General features: G+C 40.0%; 3 protein-coding genes across 3 annotated transcripts; all 3 read left to right on the top strand.

Moving 5' to 3' along the window:
* Window positions 1-148: 148 nt before the first annotated feature.
* Window positions 149-16,193, top strand: spef2 (sperm flagellar 2; the record flags this gene model as incomplete). Its single annotated transcript, XM_083912203.1, has 39 exons — window positions 149-206; window positions 847-949; window positions 1,094-1,346; window positions 1,616-1,786; window positions 2,072-2,212; window positions 2,698-2,771; window positions 2,920-3,133; window positions 3,290-3,478; window positions 4,358-4,545; window positions 5,755-5,926; window positions 6,203-6,425; window positions 6,569-6,642; window positions 6,861-6,927; window positions 7,085-7,122; window positions 7,348-7,451; window positions 7,628-7,875; window positions 8,054-8,132; window positions 8,227-8,381; window positions 8,571-8,777; window positions 9,352-9,485; window positions 9,831-9,958; window positions 10,336-10,474; window positions 10,588-10,725; window positions 10,906-11,051; window positions 11,152-11,220; window positions 11,389-11,431; window positions 11,743-11,802; window positions 11,900-12,011; window positions 12,101-12,226; window positions 12,487-12,625; window positions 13,059-13,131; window positions 13,342-13,498; window positions 13,584-13,690; window positions 13,941-14,123; window positions 14,358-14,450; window positions 14,849-15,019; window positions 15,281-15,487; window positions 15,778-15,900; window positions 16,089-16,193. 39 exons carry the CDS (start codon window positions 149-151, stop codon window positions 16,152-16,154), a joined length of 5,172 nt encoding a protein of 1,723 aa, XP_083768329.1. The 3' UTR covers window positions 16,155-16,193.
* A 1,408-nt stretch (window positions 16,194-17,601) lies between these two features.
* LOC310945940 (UDP-glucuronosyltransferase 3A1-like) lies at window positions 17,602-21,345 on the top strand (the record flags this gene model as incomplete). The annotated part of the gene is made up of 10 exons (XM_083912202.1): window positions 17,602-17,709; window positions 17,975-18,076; window positions 18,188-18,308; window positions 18,593-18,756; window positions 18,970-19,134; window positions 19,504-19,712; window positions 19,914-20,059; window positions 20,241-20,326; window positions 20,770-20,989; window positions 21,081-21,345. The coding sequence occupies exons 1-10, from the start codon at window positions 17,628-17,630 to the stop codon at window positions 21,343-21,345; spliced, it is 1,560 nt and encodes a 519-aa protein (XP_083768328.1). The 5' UTR covers window positions 17,602-17,627.
* A 3,212-nt stretch (window positions 21,346-24,557) lies between these two features.
* pdxp (pyridoxal (pyridoxine, vitamin B6) phosphatase) lies at window positions 24,558-27,447 on the top strand. Its single transcript, XM_083911697.1, has 2 exons — window positions 24,558-25,297; window positions 26,323-27,447. The coding sequence occupies exons 1-2, from the start codon at window positions 24,700-24,702 to the stop codon at window positions 26,667-26,669; spliced, it is 945 nt and encodes a 314-aa protein (XP_083767823.1). The 5' UTR covers window positions 24,558-24,699; the 3' UTR covers window positions 26,670-27,447.
* Window positions 27,448-27,556: the final 109 nt, after the last annotated feature.

Raw genomic sequence — 27,556 nt, 5'->3', positions numbered from 1 at the left:
ACAACACTGCCCCTCAGGGGTTTCCTCCGCTCCGGTCTGTTTTTCAGCCGTTATTAGCGACCTAAAGAGTCATACTGTTACCTACCAACATGTCAATTATGATTAGGTAATAACGTTTTATAGTCCGACCTAAAATTAAAGGAAGACGATGTCGGATATATTGTGCAAGTGGCTAAACGAGGAGCTCCGGCTGTCAAAAGCTGTTGGTAAGTGTGACTTAAGTTACAGCATATCGTTATCTAAGTTAACGTTAGCTGTTAGCTTCATTATGCTAATTCGGTAGTTTAGCGCACTAAAAGGAAAAGGGTATGTGAATTTACAAAACTGCCAATTTAAGAATTGCTTAAGAAGCCAGTTGGGGGGGTCATGTTCTGTATGTTTTCAGTTATTTTCAGTTGTAAACTGTGGAAGATTAAACACCTCATAAGGCTCTATAAATAAATAGATAGATATAGGAATAAAAAGACAAATGCATAAATACGGAAATAAATGAAAAAATAAATGCTGAAATAAATACATAAATGCATGAATAAATAAATAAAAGCATTAAAGTAATAAAAAATAAGTAAATGCTTTACATATATTTCTACATTTTTGTTCACCTACATTTATTTATGCCTGTGTCCTTATGTAGGTCGATGGTGCCATTTATTCATGCATTTATTATTTATTCATTTATTTCAGCATTTATTTATTCATTTATTTCTGTATTTTTGTATTTATTTCTGCATTTATTTATTTATTCCTGTATTTATTTATACATTTATTTTTATTTTTTTATTGAGACTTAAGTCATGTTTAGTCCTCCGTAGTAAGCGCAAATTATATGTATGTTCATCTTCACAGAGCCAAAGACCTTTGCCAAGGATTTCTCCAGTGGTTACCTAATCGGCGAGGTTCTGTATAAATATCAGTTGCAGAATGATTTCAGTATGTTTATGAAGAAAGAGTAAGTTTCCCTCTCTCTTTCTCTAGCTATCTATCCATGATGTTTAGCTTTATGTTGCTGGCAAACTAGCTAACTGTTTCTTAATTTTTCCAGCTCATTTAAAGTGTTCATAATAATTAAATACAATTGCACCTTTTTTCATAGCACCTCCATCTCCAGGCTGAATAATTTTACCCGGGTTGAGCCTACTCTCCATTTACTCGGGATCTCCTTTGACATAAACACAGCCCAGGATCTGATGCAGGAGAAGCAGGGTGTTGCCACACGTCTCCTTTATCAACTCTACGTCTCACTTGAAGAGAAGAAGAAAGCAGAAATCAGCGGCACACTGATGGAAATCATGCAGCCTGCAGCCACTGCTGGCCTGCACAAAAAGGAGCATGAGATCTACTCTGATGTAAGGGTGCAGTATGTGTAGCATGTGGTTAGGGGCTCATCTTTTTGAGCAACAGCATATTCTGTTGAAACATATTGAGATAAGTAGTCCTGCCCTGTGCCAATACTGTAAAACTGTATAGTGATGTATGGCATTTCTGACTTGTTTAGTCTTTAATTTTTTATGTTGGCATTGTTTGTGTTTGAAGTTCACATTCTTAGTTTAACGCCCCATCAATATCTACTAAAACATGTCTTTTCAAGCATCTTGCTGTCATTCTTTTTACATAGCGACTGCATCGGGTGGTGAAACGTGATGCAGAGCTGAAGCTAAAGAAAATTTCTCAGCACTATGAGGAGAAATGTCAGCCACTGAATGACAGGTTTGTGATGACCCATCCCATCCAGCAAAACAGACAACTCAAAATCCAGGATGAGAAGAGATTGAAGAATATTGAGAAGGTACTGGAGACCACAAAAAAGTAAAATCCAGTATTTTAATACATCTCCCATGTATTCATTGACGTTAAGGCAGTCTACAGTGTACAGTACATCTTTATCAATTTTTTACATATTGTTTCTCAGTCAGTCAAAATGTCACACAGGTGCAATTCTTTGCTGTATTTAAGTGTTATTGTATAAGATACTCTACCAGTACAGAAAAACATACACTTTAACCCCAGCTGCTTGATGATGGACAAAAGGAAAGCTCATGCTAATGACAGTGGGGAACTGTTTATGTTGCAGCTGCGTGTGTGTCGTCAGAAGCACAATGCCATCATGACTTGTAACCAGGCCACTATTGCCCAGGTGCCCAAGCCACCTCCGTACACTTCACACCTCAACCTAAAGAAGAGACAACAGCAGCGTCGAGAACGACAAGCCCAGGTGTGATCCAGATTTAGTAATGACGGAATAATTTACCAGCACATAGGGAATTCCTATTTTGGTTTGCTGACACAGGCTCAGAGTGGTGCCGGAACTTGTAGAGACCAATGCTTGCTGACAATAAAAAAGAAGTCCCTTCAAAATGCTCCTTAAATCCAGGTCTAATAATTCTGTTTGTCCTAAAGTTTGCCTGATGTTCCTAGGTCTACTCAGAACCAGTAGCATGTTATTGCTGAACACCTGTCATTGTTTACAGAGGGGAGATTAATTCAAATTTAGTTTCTCTGGGGGTTTTCCTTGGGATTTTTAAGATTCACTAGGAATGTCAACTGATGACCATCTGTATACAATACTACCTCTAAGGCAGTTAGCACAATTAATTACATTTTTCACTGCACATTTGTTACACATCCTAATTGTAAACTATGGAGTAACATCTGGTCTTTCTGGGGTTATTGCAATTTTTGTTCACCTTGTTCATGCAGAAAGTCCAGACTGAAATAGCCCACTTTGAGACAAGGAAGAAACTGGTTCCATGTGGTTTTGCTTCCTCTTCAAGGTGAGAAAAGGAAACATCTACGAAGTTGGTAGTGTATTTATTTAGTAGTATTATTATGTAGCATGCTTGTTTGAAGTTGTATAGCAACCTGAGATATCCACCATCTTACATTAGGACACTGACCTGATTTTAACTTTTTCAACTCTAGTGGTCAGCCCTTCACTGGAGATTTTCCCCTTGGTGGCAGCAGCCAGGGCTGTGGGGTTCCTGGAAGTGGAACTAAGCTGATATTACAATCCAACAGCAAGTATATACAGGATATCCGACAGAGGCTGGAGGAGAATGCTGTAGCTCGCGAGCAGAGAGAGAAAAGACGAGACAGATTCCTGGTGGAGCAACTCAAAGCCTATGAAGCTCAAGAGGTGATGCTTCTCCTTAGTGCTAATATATCTAACATTAGAGATAAATATCCACTAACACATCCTACTCTTTGACCTCACACACAGTCTGTTATTTGACATTTGTCATTCTAACCCTAAATCAGCCAGCTGATTAGACACCTCTGCCTCTCCCTGCAGGAGGCAAGGCGAGATGATCACCTGGTGAAGCGTCTGACACGTCAGACTCAGCAGGAGCAGCGTTTGGCAGCTCAGCTTCTCCAGATACGTGTGCAAAAGGATGTGATCCGGGAGAACCGACTGTTCAGAGAGCAGCAGTACCAGCAGCGGAGAGAGAGAGACTTCCAGGAAGCTCTGGAAAGGGAGGCGGTGAGAAAGGATGAATAAGGAAGAAGAATAATCCTCTCTATTGTCGCTTTGTATTAGGCTGTGTCAGTGATAGTATGAGTAGGGTCAAAGGAAGAGAGAGGAAAGGGTATTAGGTATTATGAAGAGAAAGAGAGATAGGGAATTCAGAGATGGACAGATAAGCAGTAGAGTAAGCCTGTATGATTCGTGTCATAAACAACTATATATCTATCTTTATGTCCTTCCAGTTGTCACACTTCGACTGTAGATGACTGTTTTAATTGAAAAGAAAGCAGATACTTGGATACATGACAACCATGGTCCAGCATTGTTTCAGTGTTAAATATTCAGTATGTTGTAGTGAAGTATGGACATGGTGTTCTTAACATAATTTGTTTGGCAATCCCAGCGCAGATAGTCACATTATTACGTCTCAGATTCTATGGTTAAGTGCTATTTACTCTAAAGAGTGAAACAATCTGTTTTGTTAGATGGTTTTGGGAAAGAATCATACAATATAATGTACATAAATACATATGGAAGATTTAATGGACTACTATTGATGTTGTGTGTATTGGCAAACTGGGAGGCTGAATTAATTGTTACCTATTGTTTATCATTAGTTACAGTAGGTAGCAAAGTTCTCTTAAAATTCCTTTTTCTGCAACCTCCAATATCAGTAATGTACTCATTCCTAAACTGATATCTGTTAGTCTGTTAGCCACTTGGAGGCTACTTTCTATTAAGAAAAACACCTAGTCGTATGTTTTGCACAATAAATGACCTCTTCATGTAACATCTGTCATATTCTTTTACTATTTACATCTGTGGTGATTAGCAGGAATATTTATGCCATGTCTTCTCCACTCATTTCGTCTTTCCGACTGGGGCCTGGTATAGGCTTTGGCTCAGCAGGCTAAGATGGACCTTGCTGAACAGATCAGAAAGGAGCTTGAATTCTGTAACAGGATTGCTGCAGAGCGTGCTCAGAACAGATACAAGAAGCACTTTAAGAGCTGCAAGGACATTTTGGAGCAGATAGTGGACTTGGCCACCAAGGTTGGAGAATATCGACTGATCACCGGGAAGTACGTAACACAATTGCTTTTAATGATGCAGTTGAAACATTTACACAGTATTTGGGCAAGTATAATAAAAAATGATTGAAAAAGTAAGTTATGCAATCTAATTGTAAGAGTTAAATGTACTGTAGTTGGAAAGACATTTCGACCACTTCATGATCTGAGGGATGTAACTGAAGGAGTAATAGGACAAGTCCTTTGCTGTTTCTGCATTTATACTTGAACAAAGTTCATATTCAAGCAGAAAACATAATCAAAGTTTTTTACTATACAGAATGAATATATATATTTTCTTTCAATGCAATCAATGCAACAGGAAAGTTCAGCTGTACTTAGTTCAAGACAGACAATGATCAAAACAGGGAGAACAGGCAAAGGATCAGATGAGAGACAGGCAAGGGAATCCAAAATCGCATAATCCGGCCAGAAGGTTCAAACAGGCAGATCAGTCAAAAAAGGAGTCCAAAACGCTGAAAAGCTAAGCAATTCATACTAAAGAATCTGGCAGAGCATGTACAAAATTAGAGCGGTATAAGTAATGAGGGACTGATGAAGGAGTGAGCTGCAGGTGAGGAGGTGTCAGGGAAAACGGAGTGGAGGAAATGAGACAATTGCAGGGCAGGAGAAAGTGATAGGGTCTTAAATAACACGAGACTTTGTGATAAGACACAGAAACAGAACAGCTAAGGAAATACACTGGCAGGGGTCAAGTATTTTCTGTAATGTACAAAAACTGAAGCATTGCAGAGCAGTGCTAATTCAGACAAGTCACTACCAATCCTGCACAACTGATCGGGGTCAAATAACAATCAAGAGATGTCAACATGCAGTCTCCATCTTCTTTGGCTCAAATATGAATAAATCCCATACTTTTTAAAAAACTTTAATATATACTGCACCTGCCTTCATATAGTATGTAGTACAATTTGGGACATACTACTTCTTCATGACATTGCGACTTGAACTTTGACCCTCTTGCTCATACTGTATATGCTGCTCATAGCAGAATAGACAAAAGCATTCTGGCTTGCACACTGCAAAATCTGACTAGTTCTTCTAATCTTGGTTCGATTAAAGCAATCTTGAAATACAGTTAAATTTAATAATTTTCCGGCTCAATTAAAAAAAACGTTTTATTTTTTTTAATACATTCAGATATTTGTACTAATTTTATCTAGCTTTACCTTCTGTCATTTCCTCTGCTGTCATGTCCAGTCTGATTCCAGAGAAGCCGATGAGAGAGTGGAAGGAATTGCTGTTCAGTGGTCTGCCTCTCTATGAGCCGATAAAGTGCCAGCAGCCAGAGTTTGAGTTCTCTACTTCACTAGATCCTGTAGAGCTAAAGAAGCAGGAGATACTCAAAAACCAGGACTATGATGAATACACTGTAAGTTTGAAACCCAAGTACAGTGTGTTTAAAATCATGTTTTGTACATGTGTGTTTGCCCGCACACAGACTGGATAACTTGGTGGTCAAACCCACATTTTCAAATACATACTGATTTCACTACCATTATCAGGCCTGATTAGTCTGGAAGTAAGGAAAGCCAACCAAGCTATATTTTTTAACACTGAAAATGTTAGAATTGTCCCTGAACTGAAGCCCTGAACTGTCTGAATGCTGGAGACGCTCTATGTCTTAGCCTTATGTCATGTTTGTCAGAACATGGTAGGTGAGTGGGCATGGCCAGAGGAAGCAGGGGAGACCAAATTACCCCTGACCAACAACAACATTCTTGGACATGTTGTCCTGCGACTGAGGAACATTGTTCATCAACCCATCATGGAACCCTCTTCACCTTCATTTCCTCACTTTACCCTCAAGGCCTGTGTCCTGGGCAAGTTTTGCTCAGGCAAGACCACTTGCTTGGCCAAGTTGGCTGAAGGTACACAACACTTAATTTGAACACAGATGCAAGCATACACACAAAAACATTTCCACACCACTTAATTATGTATTTACTGAAACTATATAGTAAAAATATGTGGAATAAGAGTACTGTATGTATGTGTTCTTTTCCTGTTTTAGCCTATGGCATCTATGTCTTATCAGCTGACACACTGATTGAGGAGGCATTGAATGCTTACCAGAATGGAGAGGAGGTCAGTCTGATACATTGTAACAGTAATGTAGCTTCACTAGTATCTCTTTTTATTTAATCTTATCACATAATTTTGCTGTAAAAAGATTTTTCAGAACAATAGAAAATCTCACTAGTCTCTACAGATGGTGCCAAACGTGTATAAACTTGTGAACACAGGTCCTCAGTGATCTTAAACATTTCACCTTTTTAACATCCCTTTTTGGATAAAATGTACAGGTCATAGAGCAGCAGGAAGAGAAAGACAATGAGCAGCAATTAACATCCTTCAAATCACTGAAGCCTGGTGGGTTACTGAAGCCAGCATGATTCTGGCCTTTACTATGTTGTACTATATCACAGTCTGTTTTGTTGCTTGTAATAAAGAAAATGCTGCATATTAAGTTTTTCACACTGATGTGTTTTTTTATGTGATGTGTGTCAATAATTTCTTTGTTTTTCAGATCTTGACACTCAAGAGGAACATCGTAGAGACAGCAACGTAAGAGTAAGTGTCTGTGATGTTCTGGCTCTTTTCTTGTTTCACTTAAACATATGTAACCAGTATTAATTTTATATCACTAACCAACCTGATTGACAGTTGCTTTCCTTGCTGGTAAAATAATTACGTTTGGGAGAATGTAATCATCTGAAATAATGATGTGCACCTATTTTGAATGAAATGCTTATCCTGCTCTTATCCTGCTAACATGTGTTCCTTATCCAGCTTTCCACCCGGGCCATGCAGGGAGCAGCTGCAGAAAAGGAGATGAGGAAAGGCAGCGTCATCCCTAATGAGCTGTTAGTGGACATCATAGTAGAGGCTATCAGGTAGAAGCACATCACCTGTATTGCTATTAAATACTGTATATATGATTTAGTCAATTTTATCATTTCAATTTTACCATATGCCATTCATTTCACAGTCAGTATTCAAGACAAAATAAACAAACAACAACTCCGCAATCACTCTCTAGACAGTGAAATATTTGTTGTGTCCTTACTAGGAATGTTCCAGCTCAGTCAGGATGGATCCTGGATGGCTTTCCAATGGACATCACCCAGGCCTACCTGCTGGAGAAAGCCCTGGGGGGATCTGTAGATGTAGTAAAGGATGTTGAAAGCGTCAGGACAAACCTTGCTGCTGATCCTAATCCACCCAAACCTCCACCACCCCCACCTCCTGTACTGGACCTGGCTCTACTGCTGGATATCCCTGATGAGTGTGTGCTCAAACGTCCTTTCAGTCAGATGGGTATGTTACACTGTTGGGAGTTCAATGGTACTGTATGGTACTGTATGTATCTGTGTGCACCCACCCATTAACTGTTACAGGGTGTGTGTGTATACATATACAAGTAACCAGTTCATTTTAAAATATATGTTTGTGTGTTCATTTGATTCTCCTGCTTCCAAATCTGGTGCAGATACAGAAGATGCTGTTGTTGCTGCTCCTACTGCTGCCTCCCATCCCACAGATAAGAACTTGTATCTGGCACAGATTCCACACAGGTAAAAAAAGAAGAAGGCTCAATTGGAAAGCTAAAATGAAATGAGTACATCACTGCAACTGTATGAATGTGTGTCTAATATCTACCCCCTCAAGGATCACAGCTTTTCAAGACACCTGGCCAAAACTAGAAAAATGGTTTGGTGAAAAGCAAAACATTTTGGTCCGTGTTGATGCAGATGTAGATGAGGAGGAGCTTTACAAAAGGGTGGAGTCGGTCCTACAGCAAGTTTTGATGCAAACACAAGAAGGTAACTGGTCGTCACTTTAGTATTAAGCAAACGTGACAGAATCGATTTCTTCAAAATTCTTAAATATTAGGTTAAAAAAACACTCATGATGATATTCTGTATCTTTTAACGAAATGTAAAGTAGACGATAAGTCATTTCTGAATGAAACAATATTTGCTTATTATATTCTGATTTTATTCCTTCATCAGCTCTCGCCACTCCTCCTGTTGAAGATGTAGTTTTGGAAAGTGGGAAAGCTCCAGACTCATCCTTTTCAGCTACACCTATACCTGTAGACCAAACTCTGGCCCTGGTAGACGAAGACCTTGGCCCCACTGAGTCCAATTCTAGCCTTGATAAGGAAAAAGCCAAAAGTGTGGAGTCACTTTCCATATCCAATACACACTCCCCCAGAGGTGATATGATCAGTAGTCTGAGGATTACACATTTGAACTGTTATTGTGAAGTCACCTCTGGTCACAAAAGACATTCTGCTTCAAAGGAAGGATTTATTAATGACATCTACTGACCATGACGTGACAAAAATGATTTCCAGCTGATAATTACTTAGTGGATGGTGCATGTGTTTTTTACACAGAATATAAACACTTTATTTCTCAAATTTCTCAAAACTTCATATTTGATCAGCGCTGCCTAGTTTCACTATTTGATCGGGGTTCAGGAGCAGTCATTGACACTGCGTCTGAGGCTGCTCAGCCCTGATTGGTTGTTTTAGGTTGGTCGCGATGGAATTGAGAGCTGCAGGTGGAGGCAGAAAAACAGGACTTTTTCCACAGATATTCTGCCTCATAGTGCTGCAAATATGAGAACTTATTTTTTATAGAAAGTTTCCTACTTTAGCTTTAGGGTAATAATCAGATAATGTGATACTATGAAAAATTATTAAGCATTCATTAACATTCAATAAAAATGAATAATTGTACCTTGTTATAGTGATTAAGTATGTACTTTTTTCTGGCTAATCAACAGGGCACTCTAGGAATGCATCAACTTCCTCAGTGACAAATCAGGATCCTCAGGGAGTCCCCGAAAGCCCACCTGAGTCTGCCTCTCCCTGTCCAGGTTCATCCAGCTGGGTCTATGTGGATGAACCCCTTCCTCCAGTAGGATAAAACTTTTAATTCATGTTTCTTTTGCTTATCGGAGTTGGAATTGCACTCTTAATGTTTTTATCCCTTGGAACATCTGGTTTTGCCAGTGATATATGACATGACATTCAGATGCACTCACTGGAGGTTTCCATAAGGTCGCCCTCTAACATGATTTAGCCCGTAGACCTATTTACCTGTGTTGTCTTTCAGAGTCTGTTTCAATTATATGAAAATACATGACATGTGACATCTTTTTGGAAATCTGTTGCCTTACACGTTGTCTTGTATTGTAGTGTTTTCTATCCTCCCATTCTCCCTGCTTTGTTCATATTTCCCTATCCCCATCTCTATCTATAGGAGATCCCAGAGTACTTATACCCCCATTGGGACACAGTGTGTGATTCTTATGTGAACAACGTTAAGACAGTGATGCTGCAGCTGCGCTCACAACGCACTGTTATTAACCGTCACCTATTCAACATCAGGTATTCTTCCAGGCCTTTGAAGTAGTGTGAACATGGTGTATCTCATGTATGACGCCAAGTGCAGATTAACACATAACTAACCATTTGCATAATGTAATACTTTCTGTGCTTGTATTTTCTCAATATTTATATTTTTAACAGTAAATCTAACAGTGTTGGTTGCGAGCAATTTACCTTTGCAGAGCCACTTATATCTTGTTAGATAGTTCCTCCTTTCTCATCCTTTTAATACTAGTTTTTGTCATGTAATGTAAAAGCTACCTATGCAGTATGAAAGTTGAGTATTAATAATAAGCCTCTGAATACAGTTATTTTTTAGGTACAATTGGATGTGACCTAAATGTAATTACGTATTACCTGTTTCCCTGAATATGTAGAGAGGAGTACAAGCATTACCTAGGGCGTCCAGATTTGAAGCAGGAGTTAGTGTCTCATTGGCAGAAGGACTTCAACAGCATACCTGATGATATGAGAGAAGATGAGGATACCAAGGCAGAGCTTCATCTGAGACTGGATGTGAGAACAATTTATAATATAATACAAAATAAATATTCTTAAACTGATCATGAAAATAGTGTTAAACAGCTTAAAATAAAATATATAAAATATGTGTTCTTATGTGTACACAGGAACTATGTGAACGTTTGTGGGACATTAGTGATAAGCGCAAGGAGGAGGACGAACATGAGAGGGCTGCACTCATGGGTGACGGCTGGTTGGAGGAGCACACTGCCGTCCTCGTCAACCACCACTCTGTCCTCATGCAGGTACATTTTCTGTTTACGTGTAACTATTTGACTGAATACCCATTTCCTTTCTTATGGCTCGATGAGCTCATGTTATAGACTATTTCCTTTGTTCTGTGTGTTTTGTAGATGTATGCTTATTTTCTGTCCTCTTTGTGTTTATAGTCAAACCCATAATTTTGGATTGTTTGTGTTCTATAGCTAGAGTTGGACCGTTTCCAGGACACACTCTGTATTCTCAGGGTCTACTATTTGAGCATGTACAAACAGGTGCTGCCTGAGCTCCCCTCCAAGTTGGTTTGTATCCCCCTATTGGACACTGCAGAAATTGAGGATCTGGACGAGAGGCAAGAAGCACACTAATAATAGCAATCTAACCATGTTACTATAGGTTAAATGATACATTTGTAAATAGTTTATGGATTATGATTTATTTTGTTCCACCAGTACTGAGCCAGCAGGCACAGGTATCTGTAGTCAGATGGATGACGGTGAGGACAAGAGGAAATCTAAACTGTAAGTGAGAGGCACTATCGCACACAGTATTTCCTTTAAGTTTTCTGCAGGCTGTTTGAAAGATGTAAGGGATGTTGTCATTTTCTCATAGCCCAAATGCTCTCCAGCACAAATACATCCACACATACACAATTAAACCTCCTCTGCTCTCGTTTTCCCCTCCCCCAGACATCCTGACTCCAAGACGATAAGCCAGAATCAGACAGAACCTGTAAAGGTCATGTCAAATCCTTTTTCTCTTTTTATTTATCTTTCATTCACTTTCATATCTACTTATAAAGGACTACCACAGATATTATATACCCTACTGTCTTTGTTTATTTTAGTAAACAGCTAGTTCCACTAGCTTATAAGAAAGTTGATGTTGGTTGAGGAAACAAAAAATCCTTGAATAATTCAAATGTTGTTTTTGGAATTTTACCTCGAAAACAATCCAAACCACTTACATAAAATATGAATGGTGATATGCTGATATAAAATCCTATAGCCAGAGATACTGACCCTTTTCATTGTTAACTCTAGCAATCCCATGAGAAACTGATCTCCCACTATGAAGAGGCACTCACAGCTATCAGCAAATTGGTAATGCTTTGTTCATGAAAATTTGCATGGGCATATTGTGGAGGTATGTATAATTTTGTTTAAATTTCTGATGTGTATGGGTTTTACACAAGTGTAGGTGTCAGCAGAAGCCCACCAGGGGGAACTAAAAGAGCAGAACGAGAGGGCGAAGTCTTCTGTAAGTGCAAATAAAAAGGAAAAAGGGAAGAAGTCATCAAAAAAACAGAAAGGTATTTCTTTGATATAGTATTATAACATGTACTGTAGGTTTCATTAGGTCTTCTACATCATGATCTTCCTGAAAATCTTGTTTCTCCAGGTTCACCATCCCCACCTCCAGCACCCAGCCCTGCACCAGCTGTTGACAAAAACTCAGAGAAGACTCATGATCAAAAAGTCACAGACAAAATACATAAAGAATATGCAGCCGCACTGGATCATGAAGGTATGCACACAAAGAGAACTTTATATGACAATGTATTGAATCGGCATATTAACATATTGTCAATTTCTGAAGTGGTTCTGTTTTCTAAGAACTGTGTACTGTGTACTATGGATCAATATATATAAATATATGCAGATGCGTATGTTGTTATGTGTATCCATTTATGTATTTTCAAGATGAGACGATATATGTGTATGTGTAAAAGATAAATATGCGTTCCTCGTTTTTTTTTCCCCTGTGTGCATGTGTGTGTTTTCCAGAGAATGCAGCAAAGGTGCGCATTGCGCTAATAAAAGGTCATGGTCTGGTGATGGTGCACTCCCTGCACAGCAGAGCAGAACAGACATTAAGTAGCATGCAAAAGTGGTTCGAAGCACACTATCTTGCAGAAATGAAGAGGTATGGCACAGTACAGTGTGGGTTCATGGTATGGTGTACACGTGTATATAGAGGGACTCGAATGTGAATGAAGCAGCGATAGTACAGCACTGCAGTGCTGTCCTGATAATTTTGTTGTCTATGATTAGTGTGTTATAAATGCTGTCTGTATTTTATCTCCATGGCAAGTTATAATGCTACACTTTGTTTGGGTAGTGTGTTACTGATTTTTTTAAAAGTCACAGAATATAAAAGATGTTCAAATGAATGAAAGCACTTTATGCGCTTCTGAAGTTTTGCCTGAAACTGTTACTTGTGAAAAGTTGTAGGTCTTAGTGTCCATGAGGAATTACCACTTCTAATACATTTAAACCTTTTTTCAGAGTTTTTTGTCCCTAATTACACATAGTTGACATATTTGTCATGTTATCTGTGTCTGTGTCCTTTCCTCTAGTATCGACCAACTATCAGAAGTGGTCCACCACCACATAGAGGCTGGTGCTCAGTTGCAGAATGAGCTGGTTTTGGTAATTACTATACGATTGTAGTGACTGTATTTTTTAATAATAACATTTGAACATCTACCCCAGGTAGATACAGTGGTGCTTACTGGTCACATGATTGCTACTGCAGGATGAAAGGTCAATTGTTTAAAGCGCCTGACATTTGACAATAAGACAACAGTCTCCTTTATCTCACTCCTTATGCTTCAAGATTCTCTATATTCTCTTTTCAAGGAATCTACTGATTTCTTCCTGAATGGAGACTGCCATATGGTAGCTACGCCGGCTCCCCCTCCCCGCCCACCTCCTCTGGAGAAACCCACACGGTCCACCCCGACTATCACTCAACTAGAGTCAATCCACCAACAGCTATGCAACTTTGCTCCATCAGGTTAATACAGGGGAGATCATTTGTTATTGGCTCTATTGTCCTGCTATCCATCCATCAATCCTTTTTCTTCCTTTGTAACTTCCAGGACTCATGTCCACGTCTGACTTCTCCACTTTGCTCGGGAATATCACCTCTGTTAACATGGGCAGAAACATCTTGCCTGAGCCCTGGATTAACAAAAATGAAAAACAGGTACCCTTCAAGTATTTCAGAGACTAAAAACAAAGAGTTAGGTGATAATTCCTTTTCTCTTTGCCTCATATCTCTAAATAATTCCACAAGGCTGCTAGGAACACAGTTTATGAGCAGTTTTAGTCAATAGACAAAACAAAAAACACATAATTAAATAGCAATCCTCTGACTGCAACTCAGTGTAGAGGAAGTTAAGCAAGACACACAACATGACTTACAGGAGCATTGTCCTTTTCTCTCTTGTCCCCAGTTGATGGAGATTGTATCTCTGCTAATGGACAACTATGAGTTGATAGACTGGCGTCGGTTTCTTCTCAGTGCTGCCCTCCCTTGGCCATTTCCCTCCTTATCACAGCTGCTGGTCGTGTTACAACGTTTCAAGGCAGCAGATGTTGACGACACAGGCTATATAAACGAGGAACAGTACCTACAGGTGTCTACAAACACAAACTCAGGCGTGCACTATAATTTCTGTTTTGGTGGTCTGGTCACATATTCTAACTGTGTTTTAAATCACACTACATCCTTCTACTCTGGATGAATAGGCCTAGGTTCAAGTCAATGTGACAGCATATTTAAATATACACTGTGTACTTTATATATTATAAGGTGAAAACTATAGCAACCTGAATGTAGAAATAAATGTTCAAGTTGCTTCTCTCACCAGACAGAGTTGTGGTTTTCCAAGGAGAGTGTCCAGCCTGTCCCAGAGGACCCCTCTGAGCCTCTACCTTATGATCGTCTGGCTAACCTACGCAAGGTAAACTACCTGTGAAGCCTGCTTTATTCCAATGTAAAACTTTATTATTCTTAACATGCGAAATTCAATGATCATGGTACACAGACAACTTTCTGTAAACGACATAAAAGGAAAGAACAAAGACAAAAAAGTAATCAAAGAACATGAAGGTACAATTTGAGAATCACCCAATTCTTTAAGCTATTACAGTAAGATGACTTTTCAGCTATTTTTAATTATATCTTTGTATAGGCAGTCATTAATCTATAACACGTATATAGGATACAGTCATCACAATGCCATGCACTTTGTTCTAAACCTTAACATCTTGTGCTTACTGTTCATTCAAATTAACGCCGCAAATAATAAATGACAGAAATTAACAGAAACGTGTGCCTCTGTTCTTCCTTCTTTGTTAGTTCTTTTTCCAGTTATTTGCAGACCACTCTCTCCCTCCCCCTCGACTGGACTATGTGTCTATGCTGCAGTACTTTGCAGCTGACCCGAACCCTAGACAGGGCTTCATCAGAGCACTTAGTGTAGTGCTGGGACAACATATCAAGCACTCCTCACCAGGCCATCTTGTCAGGGTGAGTAAATTAACGTCCAAAGGAAAGTGAATGAAATGTCCACTTGAAAATCATTACAAAAGGACTTTATCTTCTTCATCTTCTGCCATCAAAAACATTATCTGCCACCAATGTCTTATGACAATAATGCTTCTGTAGCATGCATCTGTTTTTTCTATTGGTTAGTCATTTGTGTTGTAATTAACATGAGTTTTAATGTTTGTCTTCGGTACAAACTATTGCACATCAGCAGGGCAATATCATTATGTTTTGTGTATAAAGTCTATGCCCAGTATAGAAGAAGCTACAGTGCTCAGCTCTTCAGAACTTGATGGAGACTACAAGAAGGAAGAGACTCTCTGTGCATCAAGCAGTTTGCAGGAAGTGTCCATCCCTGCTCTCCTTGCTGTCATCTGCCACAAAGTGACCAAGATGAAAGACAACAACTCCTTTCCTCCAGGCTGCCTGAGTCAGCAGGAGCACACTGAGGTATAGCACTATGGAAGTTCATACTAGGTTCTTAAGGAAACACATAAATGACTGGTTGAATTGATTAGAGAAATAAATTGTAAAATAAATCAGCTCCCGGTATACTTAAGCTGTTAATAGTTTAAATTTACTAATTCTAAAGGTTTACAGAATACTTAGCGAATTTTAAAGGCGAAGATGTCTTTACTTAGACAATGCATTTTTTCCTAACTCGAATCAGTAACAATATATTGTAATTAACATTAAACTCTTCTGTCATGGTAATACTTTTTAACTGTGTTGGCTTCTAGCGACTGGAGCATCTATTCAGAGAGCTGGGCTACAAGCCTGAGGACCGTGTTCCCTTCTCAGTTCTCTCTCAGCATCCTTTCATCCAGGGTCAGATGGAGACATCCACACACTACCAGCTTGTAGTAAGTCTATATGTTCACTCATCTATTTTTCAAAAATAGAACACCACTTGTTCTCTGCTGCTGCGGCAATCAGTCACACATACTCATCATACAGACTGTCCACCATCATGAGGATGTGTCTTTCTTTTTTCTCTCTTTTTTTTAACTTTTATTTATTTCTCAAACTTTTGTCCCTCTTTGTCTCTCAGAATATTCATAGAGTGCTACTGGCCAATCAGGATGAAGGAGAGGGTAACAGCTTGACACTTTCCTAAAGGATAAGACATATACAGTACATTTACGCCTGTCTCCATCACAACAAACTCTTCAACTGAGGAAATGCAAATATGTTACTTTGACCATTTTGAAGTATTCTAATGAGTTGTCTAAGGAGAATGTTTGCTGAAGTGTATTGCTTACTTCACTATTGAATAAATACATTTACAACCATAACTTGTGTCAGCAGGTAGAAATGTCTATAACTGATGAAGGTTGGAATGACAACACAATTGAATGACAACAATAGCATCGATGATGGCAGGATTGACCCCTCTTACTCACTTTTTTTCCACGATACACTCCAGCAGTTTTTCTGACTGACTTGTTTTTCTAATGACCTCTCTGACACAGAAAAGCATTGGTTGCGGCTACAATGAGTGCATTGTCCAGGATAACCTACATGTCAAGCCTGACTTACCAGCAACTGCCTGCCAGGGCACCCACAACCCTATCACAGTCCCTACAGCAGTGATGTGTTACGGAAGCTACCCTATTTAGCGGCCCCTGCTGCCTGTCTGCCAATCAAGTTAATGTGCATGCTGCTTTGAAAAAAAATAATGAATGTTTAAAAATAGGGGCATGTATCAATAAAGTAACCGGTGTTGTTAGCCAGCTTTTCTTGTTATTAAAGTCAACTTATAAACGCATCATTAATTAAAATTAGGTACGGGTGTCACAATGAATATCATTATCATGAATAAGTGCCTTCCTTTACTTATTGATGGAGGGGGTTACATTCTGTCAGCATTTGTCTAATTTGATACAACCAGAGCTTAGGGAAAACCCCACCCCTCTGACCCACCTCCCTTTCTCTCTTTCCCTCCCTTTAATTATCACTGCAGGTCCAAGGCTCTTGGACTTCTCAGTGTCTGACTTTTAGAGAAAACAGAGCTGCTCACACGTGTCATATAGACTTAATAATACTTGCAGACTTGCATCCAAAACTTCCTGAATAATTAGGAATAAAGGAGCGTCTTAATGTCGGACCTTTTACATTTGTTGCAAGACAAGGCATACTGGATACATTCAAGGTACACTAAATATGGATTCTGGATTTTCGCCTGTATCAACTTGACAATGCAGACTGTATAATCCGTAGAATCTTTACTTTCGACTCAAACGGACATGGACATGAAGAGAAGACTCTCAGGGCATGGCGTGGTGCACTGAAAAGATGATATTATCAAGAAAGTGATTTTTTTTTTTCTGTTTTATGTTGGTAATCCTGCGTTTGACATTTCTTGTTGAAACTTTCCATTTGTCTGGATCACAACTCTGTTTCAGGACCCGTTTGACCCAGTTCCACTCTGGATCAAACTTCGTTGCTGTATTACAGTTAAAAGGGCAAACCTTCTCATGAGGAATTCAGTTCACGCAGCGAGGTTTTCATCACAGTTTTATTTTTGAATTGAAAGACTATTTTGAGAGGACTTTGGCTGCAGGTCAGTGTGTGGAACTCTAATGACAACATGAGGATTGTATTTTGGATGTTTTCTCTTCTGGCTCTTCCAATACTTCAGTCTGCCAAGATCCTGACTGTCTGTCTAATTGGTGAGTAGTGGAGCAGTGATTGTGCCTTTTACTGATAGCAACAGACGATATTCATTGTAAATATTTGTTCAGAACTATGTGAAGAATAAGCACATCCCTGCCCGACTGGTGGGTCAAGAAACTACAGTAAAGGGTACATTTCGTTAAGAGCTTGCGAAGAAATTTGCTCCAGTGTGTTTATATACAAATCCATGTAGTATGTTGCAAACAGCAAGCAGTGTGTTCAGGTAGCATAGTATTTTGTCTCTTCTGTCCTTTCCTCCAGGAGGAAGCCACTACTTGTTATTAGATGAAATTTCTCATAACTTAAACCAGCATGGCCATGAGGTCCGCATGCTCTTGCAACTGGGCAACCCTGTTATTACAGGTAAACTGATCGTACAGTATAAGCATATATATACAGAAAATATATGGACGCATTTCTCTTTTTGATTTAGTCACTCAAATTTCATGCAAATTTATGTTGAATTCCTCCCAGGTTTTTCCTATGTAGGCCGTGCAGACAGTTACCAGATGAGTACCTGGTCCTTAGGAGAGAAATACATCAAAGAATACAATGGCTGGTTCCTGGAGCAACAAAAACTGTTTTTACTGGGAAGGTATCACACAGATTTTTGATTTCTTTGAGACTTTGTTCTTGTTTTCGATCCTGAGTCTGGTTTTCCATCAGCATTTTGAGGCTCTTGAATTTATCTTATACTGATTACCAATCAATACCAATTTGTCTCTGTTGTAGACTTCTGAACCTTCTTGGATTAAAGTGAAAATACTTGTATCTGACAGCATTTTATTATATCAGATTTAAATTATTTCTCACTCCCTTTTCTTCTCTGTTTGTCTCTCTCTTCACTCACTGTCATTTTCCTCCCTCTCTTTTTATTAGGGATAACTTTAATAGCTTCCTAAACTTCATGGGGCACCTGTCTTATCAGTGTGACAGGCTGTTAGGGGACAAAGAGATAATAACATTCCTCCAGAGGGAACACTACGACATCGCCATCCTTGATGCTTTTAACCCCTGTTCCTTCATCCTGGCACACAAGCTTGGTACATATGCTGTTTATATCACTTTGGTTCATGTCATGATCACTATCATCCTCTAAATCTTTACATTAGAACAGTTAGATTTTATTCATCCATAACTTTCCAATTTTGTTATTTGTAGCTCACAGATGTTTTCAAATTTGCTAATTCAGACTAATGTATGTACAGCCATAAATCTACAGCTGTCCCATGTACTTTACTCTTGATTTTCTTCAGGTGTCCACTACATAGCTTTCTATCCTGGCACTCTGAACGGTCCTCTTTCAATCGCTCTCCCCAGCTCAGTCTCCTACATCCCAGTGTTCGGCTCCCAGCTGTCTGACCACATGAACCTCTGGGGTCGTGCAAAGAACCTCTTTTATTCTATCTTGGCTCCTGTAGGTAAGAATAGTGTTACATAAGAGAACACATATTGTCAAACGTATTATCTGGCTTGCTTAATAAATTACATAATCATCTTCAGTGTACACTGTACTAGCCCTCTAGACATATTAATATTAGAAATTAGCACATTCTTGGGTATCATGAATATAGGTTTTTACACAATTTCTTCTTATATTTCATTCTCCTCTCATTTGTAATATGCTGATTATATATTAGAACTTTTTTCCTGAAAGAATGTTCTGGGTTTGCTACTAGCCAGAAAGTGGTTTAGCACCACTGACAAAATAAATTATTATAATGATTAAATCTGAACAAAAGTTGAGCATACAATGTTGGTGTTTTTTTAAATTGTGTCCTGTATCAAAGGCCAGGAACTTATTTGGTCGACATTTAGAGAAGTAGCTGAGCGTCACCTTGAGTCAGGCTCAGCCTCTGGAGGATTGGAGGAGTTACATCAAGGAGCTGAACTCTGGGCCTTCAACACTGACTTTTCACTGGAGTTTCCCCAGCCTCTTATGCCTTACACAGTGCTGGTTGGAGGTCTGCTGAATAAACCTGCAAAGCCTCTAGAGCAGGTCTCTGCTCTTGATACATATATTCAAATACATCTGTGAGACCGTGAGATGTTTTCAAATTAACTAGCCTTCTTTCCCTCTCTTTGCCATTCCCACTCCAACCGAACTCCTCCCTGTTCACAACCATCTGTCATCCTGCCTTACTCAACACTGCAAATGTTCCTTTGTATTTGCCATACCAAAACCATGTTGATGCCTCAGGATCTTGAGTTGTGGATCTCCAGTTTTGGAGAGGCGGGTTTCATTGTTGTGACCCTGGGGTCAATGGTCTCTTCCGTCTCTGTTGACCCTCTGCTTGTGGAGCTGGTGGCTGGCTTCTCCAGGATCCCTCAGGGGGTGCTCTGGAGGTAAAAGTATGACACAATTCATAAAGGCATAAATAATATAACACTTGTATCATTATGTGTCACATAAATAAAGATAAATGGGGTAAACACATATTATTTTTTCACAGTCATGAAATGATAAAATCCCATTGTTTTCAATTAATGTCAGTATGTTCCTAAGACCCTTGTGTTTTGTTTGCAGGTATGACCCGAAGCGATGGCCATCTCACTTGGACAGACCACCCAATCTCAGGCTAATGGATTGGCTGCCTCTCAATGACCTGCTGGGTAGGAACAGTCTCTTACCCTAACCCTTTGTTACAAACATAACAGTGGGTAATAGTATATGGTAGATTGACAAAAGGCTTGTTAGTTGCAGGAATTGTGGACCTGAATTGTGGATTTGAAAGAACACTAAACAATAATAATAACAGCTCCGTTCTTCCCCCTTCATATTTAAAGAAATACCACAAGACTCTAGTGATTGCTTTAAATGTTCAGTAAATCTGTTTTTTTTTTAATTAAAAGTATAAACAGAGTAAGATACCAATACAGTGTGAATTATCATGGAAGTACTTGCTGGTCATTGCTCTGCCCTGTAATTTAGCAATGTACCGGTCAAAAAACCCTAGGCTATAAGATAGACTGTTCTTATTTGTAGATTGTATCACTCTCTACTACACACAAAAACTCTAACTTCCTTTATTCAGTTTATTTTCTGTTTACCCTAGGCCACAAAAAAGCATGCCTCTTTATCACCCACGGTGGACAAAACAGCCTACTCCAGGCTGTGTATCACGCTGTTCCGGTGCTGGGAATCCCTCTGTTTGGAGACCAGTTTGATAATGTGGTGAGGGCTGAAACAAAGGGACTTGGCTTCACCATCAACCCCACGCACATCACCAGGGAACTTCTCAGCTCAAGTATTCAAACACTCATACAGGACATCAGGTATGTGGATAGATGGCTGGGCTACATTTGTGATGCCAGTAGAGTACAGAAATGTCTGTAACTACACTTTTTACAAATTCTCCTTTTCTAGGTTCAAGTCTTCAGCTTTGTCCATTAGCAGGATCCACAAATCCCATCCCGTCCCGCCAGCTCTTCGACTCATCCAGTGGGTCGAGCACATCCTGCACAGTGGAGGTGGAACTCATTTGAGACCGGTTTCACTAACGCAACCATGGTACCAGAGATACCTGTTGGACTTGGTGCTTCTTCTCTTCCTAGGGCTTCTTGGTCCTGTGGTTGTCTGCTGGACTTTCTGTAGGGACAAGAATAGCAAGGACAAACACAAAATGCAATAGCAGTAGATCATCAGACTTATACCTCGTGTCTGTGTTACTTGTTTATCTTGGACTTGAATACTTCTAGCTTTTAAACGATGAAATCCTGCTTCCCTGCTACCCTACAGTACTGCAGATGTTCAATAAATAAGCCATGCTTGTTGTAACTGATTTATACATTTCATCTTTACCTAAATAAAATAGATAATAATGGGCTGTCATGTGAATGTAGGAGACCTTTGCTTTGACACAAGTAATGAACTTAAGTTTTCCCCCCCCCCTGTAGCCCCACCAGGCCCAGAAAAGATACCCCTTAAGGACAAAAATATAAAAAAGGAGTTTTTTTTAAAAGTGGTTTCAACATGAGTGTGCAAAAAATGCATTTAAAGGGGTTTTTGATGCTTGATTAATACAGTTTCTTTTCAGTGGAATAGCCATAATGCCAAGTGTCCTGCCCTATCCCCTCCCAGCGCCATCATGTCTACCAGACGCCAGCGCCAGACTGTCCAACACCTCTGTGCTGCTTTGACCCGACTGTGCTGCAAGCACGTATACAAGAACACACACCCTAACTAAGCAATGCTTTTGTGTTGTTGCATGTTTCCAAAAGGTAGGAAGCCACCTGCGTTAGGCTGTGGTAGGGTGGATGAACATTGAGAATGTTTTTGTGTGCTGCTTTGCTTGCCTAGTTTGGGTTCATGAACAGATGAAGTATGTTGAGAAACTTAGAATGGAAATATGCCCTACCTGCAAAGTTTATGTATGCAGATGTGTGTATGTGAATGTGTGTGTTTGGGGCAGCGTTTTGGTCTACTGGCTCTTCAATTATTAACCACCTGCAAGTCTCAACTCTGACCCCCACACCCTCCTCTGCTGGTTTCCACTTAGTCTCCTTCCCCTTTCTAAACAAGACACAAAAGCAGTGAACAGCAATGTTCACGGTCAGCGCTCAAGCCACTGTTGAGAGCAGACCAAGCCTTGGAGGCCCCCCTTCTCTGATCTGTTCTTCCTCCCACTCCTCACATCTGTGTTGGGGGTTAGCAGAGAGAAAATATAGATTAGCAAGGAAATAATGACCAATTAGAACGGCTTGTTCTCTGTCCATTCAACTGTCTATTTTGTCATCCCTTCCCTGCATTTCATTTGTCTGTTTAGCTGGCAGTTGCAGGTGCCAGTGAGTCTTCCTCTGTCTCGCACGCAACCAAAACAGGCAGGGCAAAGCAGCCAAAGCATGACTGGAGGGGGGGGGGGACAACAACGCAAAAGGGAACACAGGGAAATTGCAATCAGAGAAGAAACAGCACAGCAAAGCAGACTTAATAACTTGATATAATGATAACAATATAGCAGACAACACAGACATTAGTCCAAAAGGCAATTTTAATACTGCAAATGCATTTAAGTTATAGTTATATTATTGATATTTGACTTGAATTGGAATTGCAATCATTTAGTTCAAACAGGTTTATTACAGGTCTCCTGCAGTGACAAGCAATATACAATCAAACATAAAATTACATTTTTATAACTGCATCACAATGTCATATAAGATGGAACAAGTGGAAGTTGTAAGGTTTAAAGGTTGTGTCTTCCGAACATTAAAAGTTTAATGTGCTCTTTTGAAGTCAGAGATATGGCTCTGCTGTGAATGTTGGTTACGTGTGGGGGAAAGGATGTTTAAACATACTTGTAGCTGGCATTAACAGTGCATATGTGGTTTCACACTTGTCAGATGGCTGTAGTAGCAGGTTCCTGTCTTGATGAGTTGTCTTAATGATAATGAATGTCAGAATGAAAGAAAGGACTGTGTAAAATGGTGAGTTCAAAGAGGAAATTGGAAATACATTTGATGGTTTTGATGAGATAAGATATACCTTTATTGTGTATGTAAAAATGTATAATATGTGTTGGAGTTGCTGGGATTTCAACCTATTTGTTTTCTGAACCTCCAATCTGTGTTGTTTGGGGGATAGAGCCCCATCTAGTGACCCGAGAGAAAGACTTCATTGAGAGTGAGACTTGTGCCTGAAAAATCATGACTTCCTGGACAAGAATTAAACCCAAATCTAGAATTACTCATAAGTATAAAATAAACAACCCATGAAATGTATTCAGACACTGTTATTAAAGTTACAGATTCACCCCATTACTATTTTCTGATGGCTGCACTTGGCTTTTTTGTATATTTTACAAAAACACACACAGTAAAAACAACAGCCCTGCATTAAATCCTACAATCTTCTGAGACAACTGAATGATTCTTTGTGGTGTAATTGTATTGCATTACACCAAAAGGTGTTTCTAATATTTAGTCTACCCTCATTTATAAAGATTAGAAAAAAATATTAGAAACACCTCTTAGGAAGAAAATAACATTGTAACCTTCACTTTGCTACTTTATAATCCATACAAATTCATTATTTTGCTTCACCACCACATTTCAGAGTGAAATATTGTATTATATATATATATATACATACAGTAAATCCATGGGTGTCAAACTGATCCAGTAAAGGGCCGTGTGGCTGCAGGTTTTCATTCCAACCAAGCAAGAACACACCTGACTCGACTTACTCAATCACCTGTCTTCACACAGTTGATCTGTTGGACCAGGTGTGTTTTTGATTGGTTGGAATGAAAACCTGCAGCCACACGGCCCTTTACTGGATCAGTTTGACACCCTTGGATATATATATATATATATATATATATATATATCCTAAAATGATTTAGTGTTATACATACAGCTACAAAAATGATAGAAATAAATTTAAAATACTGTTTACACATTATTACCTCAGTAGAAATAATCCATTAATATTATATATATATATATAATATCTTTGAAGTCATTTTATATAATGACTACCTCTACATTGTTGTATTGTGAGTGCAGATCTTTTACTGTGGTGTGTCTATTCCCCTATTGCTACTTTCATTTAATAAAAGATATGAGTATGATGATGATGATGGTACTTCGTTTCTTCAAGCACTATTTATTAATTTGTATTATAAAGGAAAATAAATATTGATAAAATAAAGTTACTGTTAAAAGCGTCCATCCGCTGCCAAGAGGGCGCAATAGATTTTTTAGAGGAGGTGGCACACAAAAGTCTTGACACACTCGAACCTGATTGGCTAGAGTGCTGTCGCCTGATTGGTCAAAGTTGACAACGTGGGCGTGGCTGACCGTCAATGTTTATGTAGCCCGCTGTCCGTGATATGTAACCGTACCGTGACTCTGCGATGTGATTTTCGGACATTGATTTGTTCTCACGTCATTTAACCCGCTTTCTTTACCACATTATGCCCCAGCCGTTGACATGGGGACTCACTAGCAGGTGAAACACGGAAGGGGCCGAGCAAAACGCCGGGATGGCGGGCGCCTTTGGCTTCAAAGGCTGCCAGAAAATCCGCGGTCCGCAGATTAGAAGTCTGCTGGAGGCGAAGGACTTCATTCTCCTCGACTGCGACGGGGTCATATGGCACGGAGAGAAGGCGATCACGGGCGCGGCGAAGGTGGTGAGCTCGCTGATACGGCACGGCAAAAACGTAGTGTTCGTCACCAACAACTGCACCAGGCCCCGGGAGAATTATGTGCACAAGTTCTACCGGCTGGGCTTCACCGACGTGATGCTGGAGCAGATCTTCAGCTCGTCGTACTGCTCGGCTCTCTACCTGAGAGACGTGGTCAAGATCAGCGGCCAGGTGTTCGTCATGGGCTGCGACGCACTGCGCAGGGAGCTGCTGGAGGCGGGCATCCCCTGCGTGGAGGAGGCGGACGACCCGGACGCCACCATCTACAACTGCGCTCTTGCTACGGACGTCAAGGCGGTGCTGGTGGGACATGATGACAAACTGACTTTTCTCAAACTGGCCAAAGCCTCGTGCTACCTGAGGGACCCGGACTGTCTGTTCCTGGCCACCGACAACGACCCATGGCACCCTCTGTCAGGTGGAAGGATACTGCCAGGTATGGTGGTGATGGGGCTCTGTAATGCCAACCATATATAGTACTGAAAGGGCTTACTGAGAACAGACACAGGAGCTCCAAGAGGTCAGCTAGAGCTAGAGCCCCAGTCTGAAGCATTTCTGATTTACTTTTGTATTATGTTTTTGTTCCCTTTTACTTAATACAGCTGCACATTACATACTTCAGCTATATCTATATCTTTAGGTTAATGGTTTCCTACTGTAGTTATTAGTTGTAGCTGTCATGTTTTGGGTGATTTCTGTAGTGTTTGTGTGAATCTGCTGTGACATGAAGGTTTGTAGAGAATGTAGACAGCCTCTGTTCATCTCCAGAATGGACACTTTCGTAAAACACATTCTAGCTGCATTTCTGCTAAGTTACACCCTTTTTTGTCTAAAATACTAATAGACGTGTTCATTGTGATGGCCTGCCCGTGGCTGACTGACTGCCATTCTTCTCATTATTGTTTATATACCTCATCACCCAGAGGCCCATACCATGGACAGTGCACACGAAAATAACCACCTGACCTCAGGGTTTAGCAGTTTGACTAAACACAAATGTATTTAAGAAGAAATATGCATGATGTAACTGCAACACAAACTCATTTTAAAATATAGTAAAACAATTTCACAGGGCCTCAAAATCATGGGATAATGGGGCAGCCAGGTGGCCTTTGCTGCATGTCACCCTTCCTCTCTCCCTTTATTTCCTCTCAACTCCTTACTCCTTAATAAAAAAAATGCTTAGCCCCTTTTTAGGCAATACTGTATGTGATGAGTAGCAGACGAGCACATGCAGAACCATAGTCAAAGTACTAAAAACATTGCAGAATAAATCTCCCTCTGTGTCTTATTTGTGACAAACGTGTGTAGTCACTGCAGATAAGTGATGCACAATACAGAATATCTCAATTGCACCTACACTGACTTAAAGGAGAGGGGTTAGTGGGTGGTTGGAGGAGAGGATGAGTCTTAAGATTCACTTTAATCTGACCTTTTCGTCTCATCTTTACCCCCCGGCAGGTTCTGGGTCCCTCACTGCAGCTCTCGAGGTGTCCTCGGGTCGCAAGGCCACCGTGATCGGCAAGCCCAGCCGCTTCATGTTCGAGTGCATCTCCAGTCAGTTCAGCGGGGTGGACCCCGCCCAGTGCCTGATGATCGGGGACCGCCTAGAGACAGACATGCTGTTTGGGTCCAACTGCGGCTTCGACACCATGCTCACTCTCACCGGTGTGTCTCAGATCGAGGAGGCCCAGGAGTACAGGGATAGTGAGCTGACAACCAACCACAGCCTGGTGCCTGACTACGTGGTGGACACCATCGCTGATTTCTTACCTGCTTTTGAGGAACTGGAAGAACAGGGAAATTGACAAGTCCTTTCGCCTCCAGTACAGAGCATAGATTGCTTCTACTGCATTTCAAGTGCAATGTTAAGCCTGGCGTTTGCAAGAAAACATACGTATCTAGCCACAATAATCAAAAACTAGAGATGTTCTTCAGTAACAAGTCGCTGGTCATGTTGTGGCCAAGACACGCATAGGACAGAATATTCTCCCCAAAAAATAATCAGAGTAATCCAGTGCATACCTCAGTGTTTCTTCTCGTGTTGTGCCCATTTGTGACTTGACAGTTCCTTGTTGCTGTAAGTGGTTATATTAATGTATGAATATACTGCACTTTCTTCTTCATGAAGTTCATAGATCGTGTTTGATATTGGGGTTTGAACATCAAGAGGTATTTTTGTAAAGCCATGAATTGTTCTGTGAAGGCATTCATGTGTTCATGAGCTGGTTGTGTGGTACTTGCTAGTCTGCTTTTCTCATATGTGTTTGCCTGTGTGTGACTTCTCCTCGATTTCATTCATAGCAAAAGGAGAGAATTAAAAACTAAAACTGTGGGCTTTTCTCAGCTCTGGTGGAGACAAGATGACAATCTGCCACAGGTGAAGTGTAGCCTATATTCACCTTTCTGTCATGTCTGTGCTACATGTGCCAACATTCATCTGAGTACTAAACCGCTTACTGAATCTCATAGTTAGTAAGTAACCAGTTACACATTAATGTTTGCTGGTTATACTGCACTGTTGTGAAATTTCAATGTTGTTAATGTTGACCATATAGAGCATGCCAGCAACGGTAACAATAAATACCTAACAATGAACTCTAAATTTGTTGCTGTTCATCTGTTGAAGACAGTGTCCTGTTATTACAGATGTGCTTGGGTCTGCTTGTTTTGTTTCTAAGTATCTACATCAAGC

Source organism: Echiichthys vipera (assembly GCF_963691815.1).
Source record: "Echiichthys vipera genome assembly, chromosome: 4".
NCBI lineage: Eukaryota > Metazoa > Chordata > Actinopteri > Perciformes > Trachinidae > Echiichthys > Echiichthys vipera.
Note: the sequence above shows the minus strand (reverse complement) of the source record. Positions and strands in the feature narration are given on the sequence as shown.

What these genes read in the sequence shown, in the direction of transcription:
- pdxp (XM_083911697.1), top strand. Translation starts at nt 24,700, where the DNA reads ATGGCGGGCGCCTTTGGCTTCAAAGGCTGCCAGAAAATCCGCGGTCCG. An exon ending in AGGTGGAAGGATACTGCCAG is followed by an intron (nt 25,298 to 26,322) that starts GTATGGTGGTGA and finishes ACCCCCCGGCAG; the next exon opens with GTTCTGGGTCCCTCACTGCA.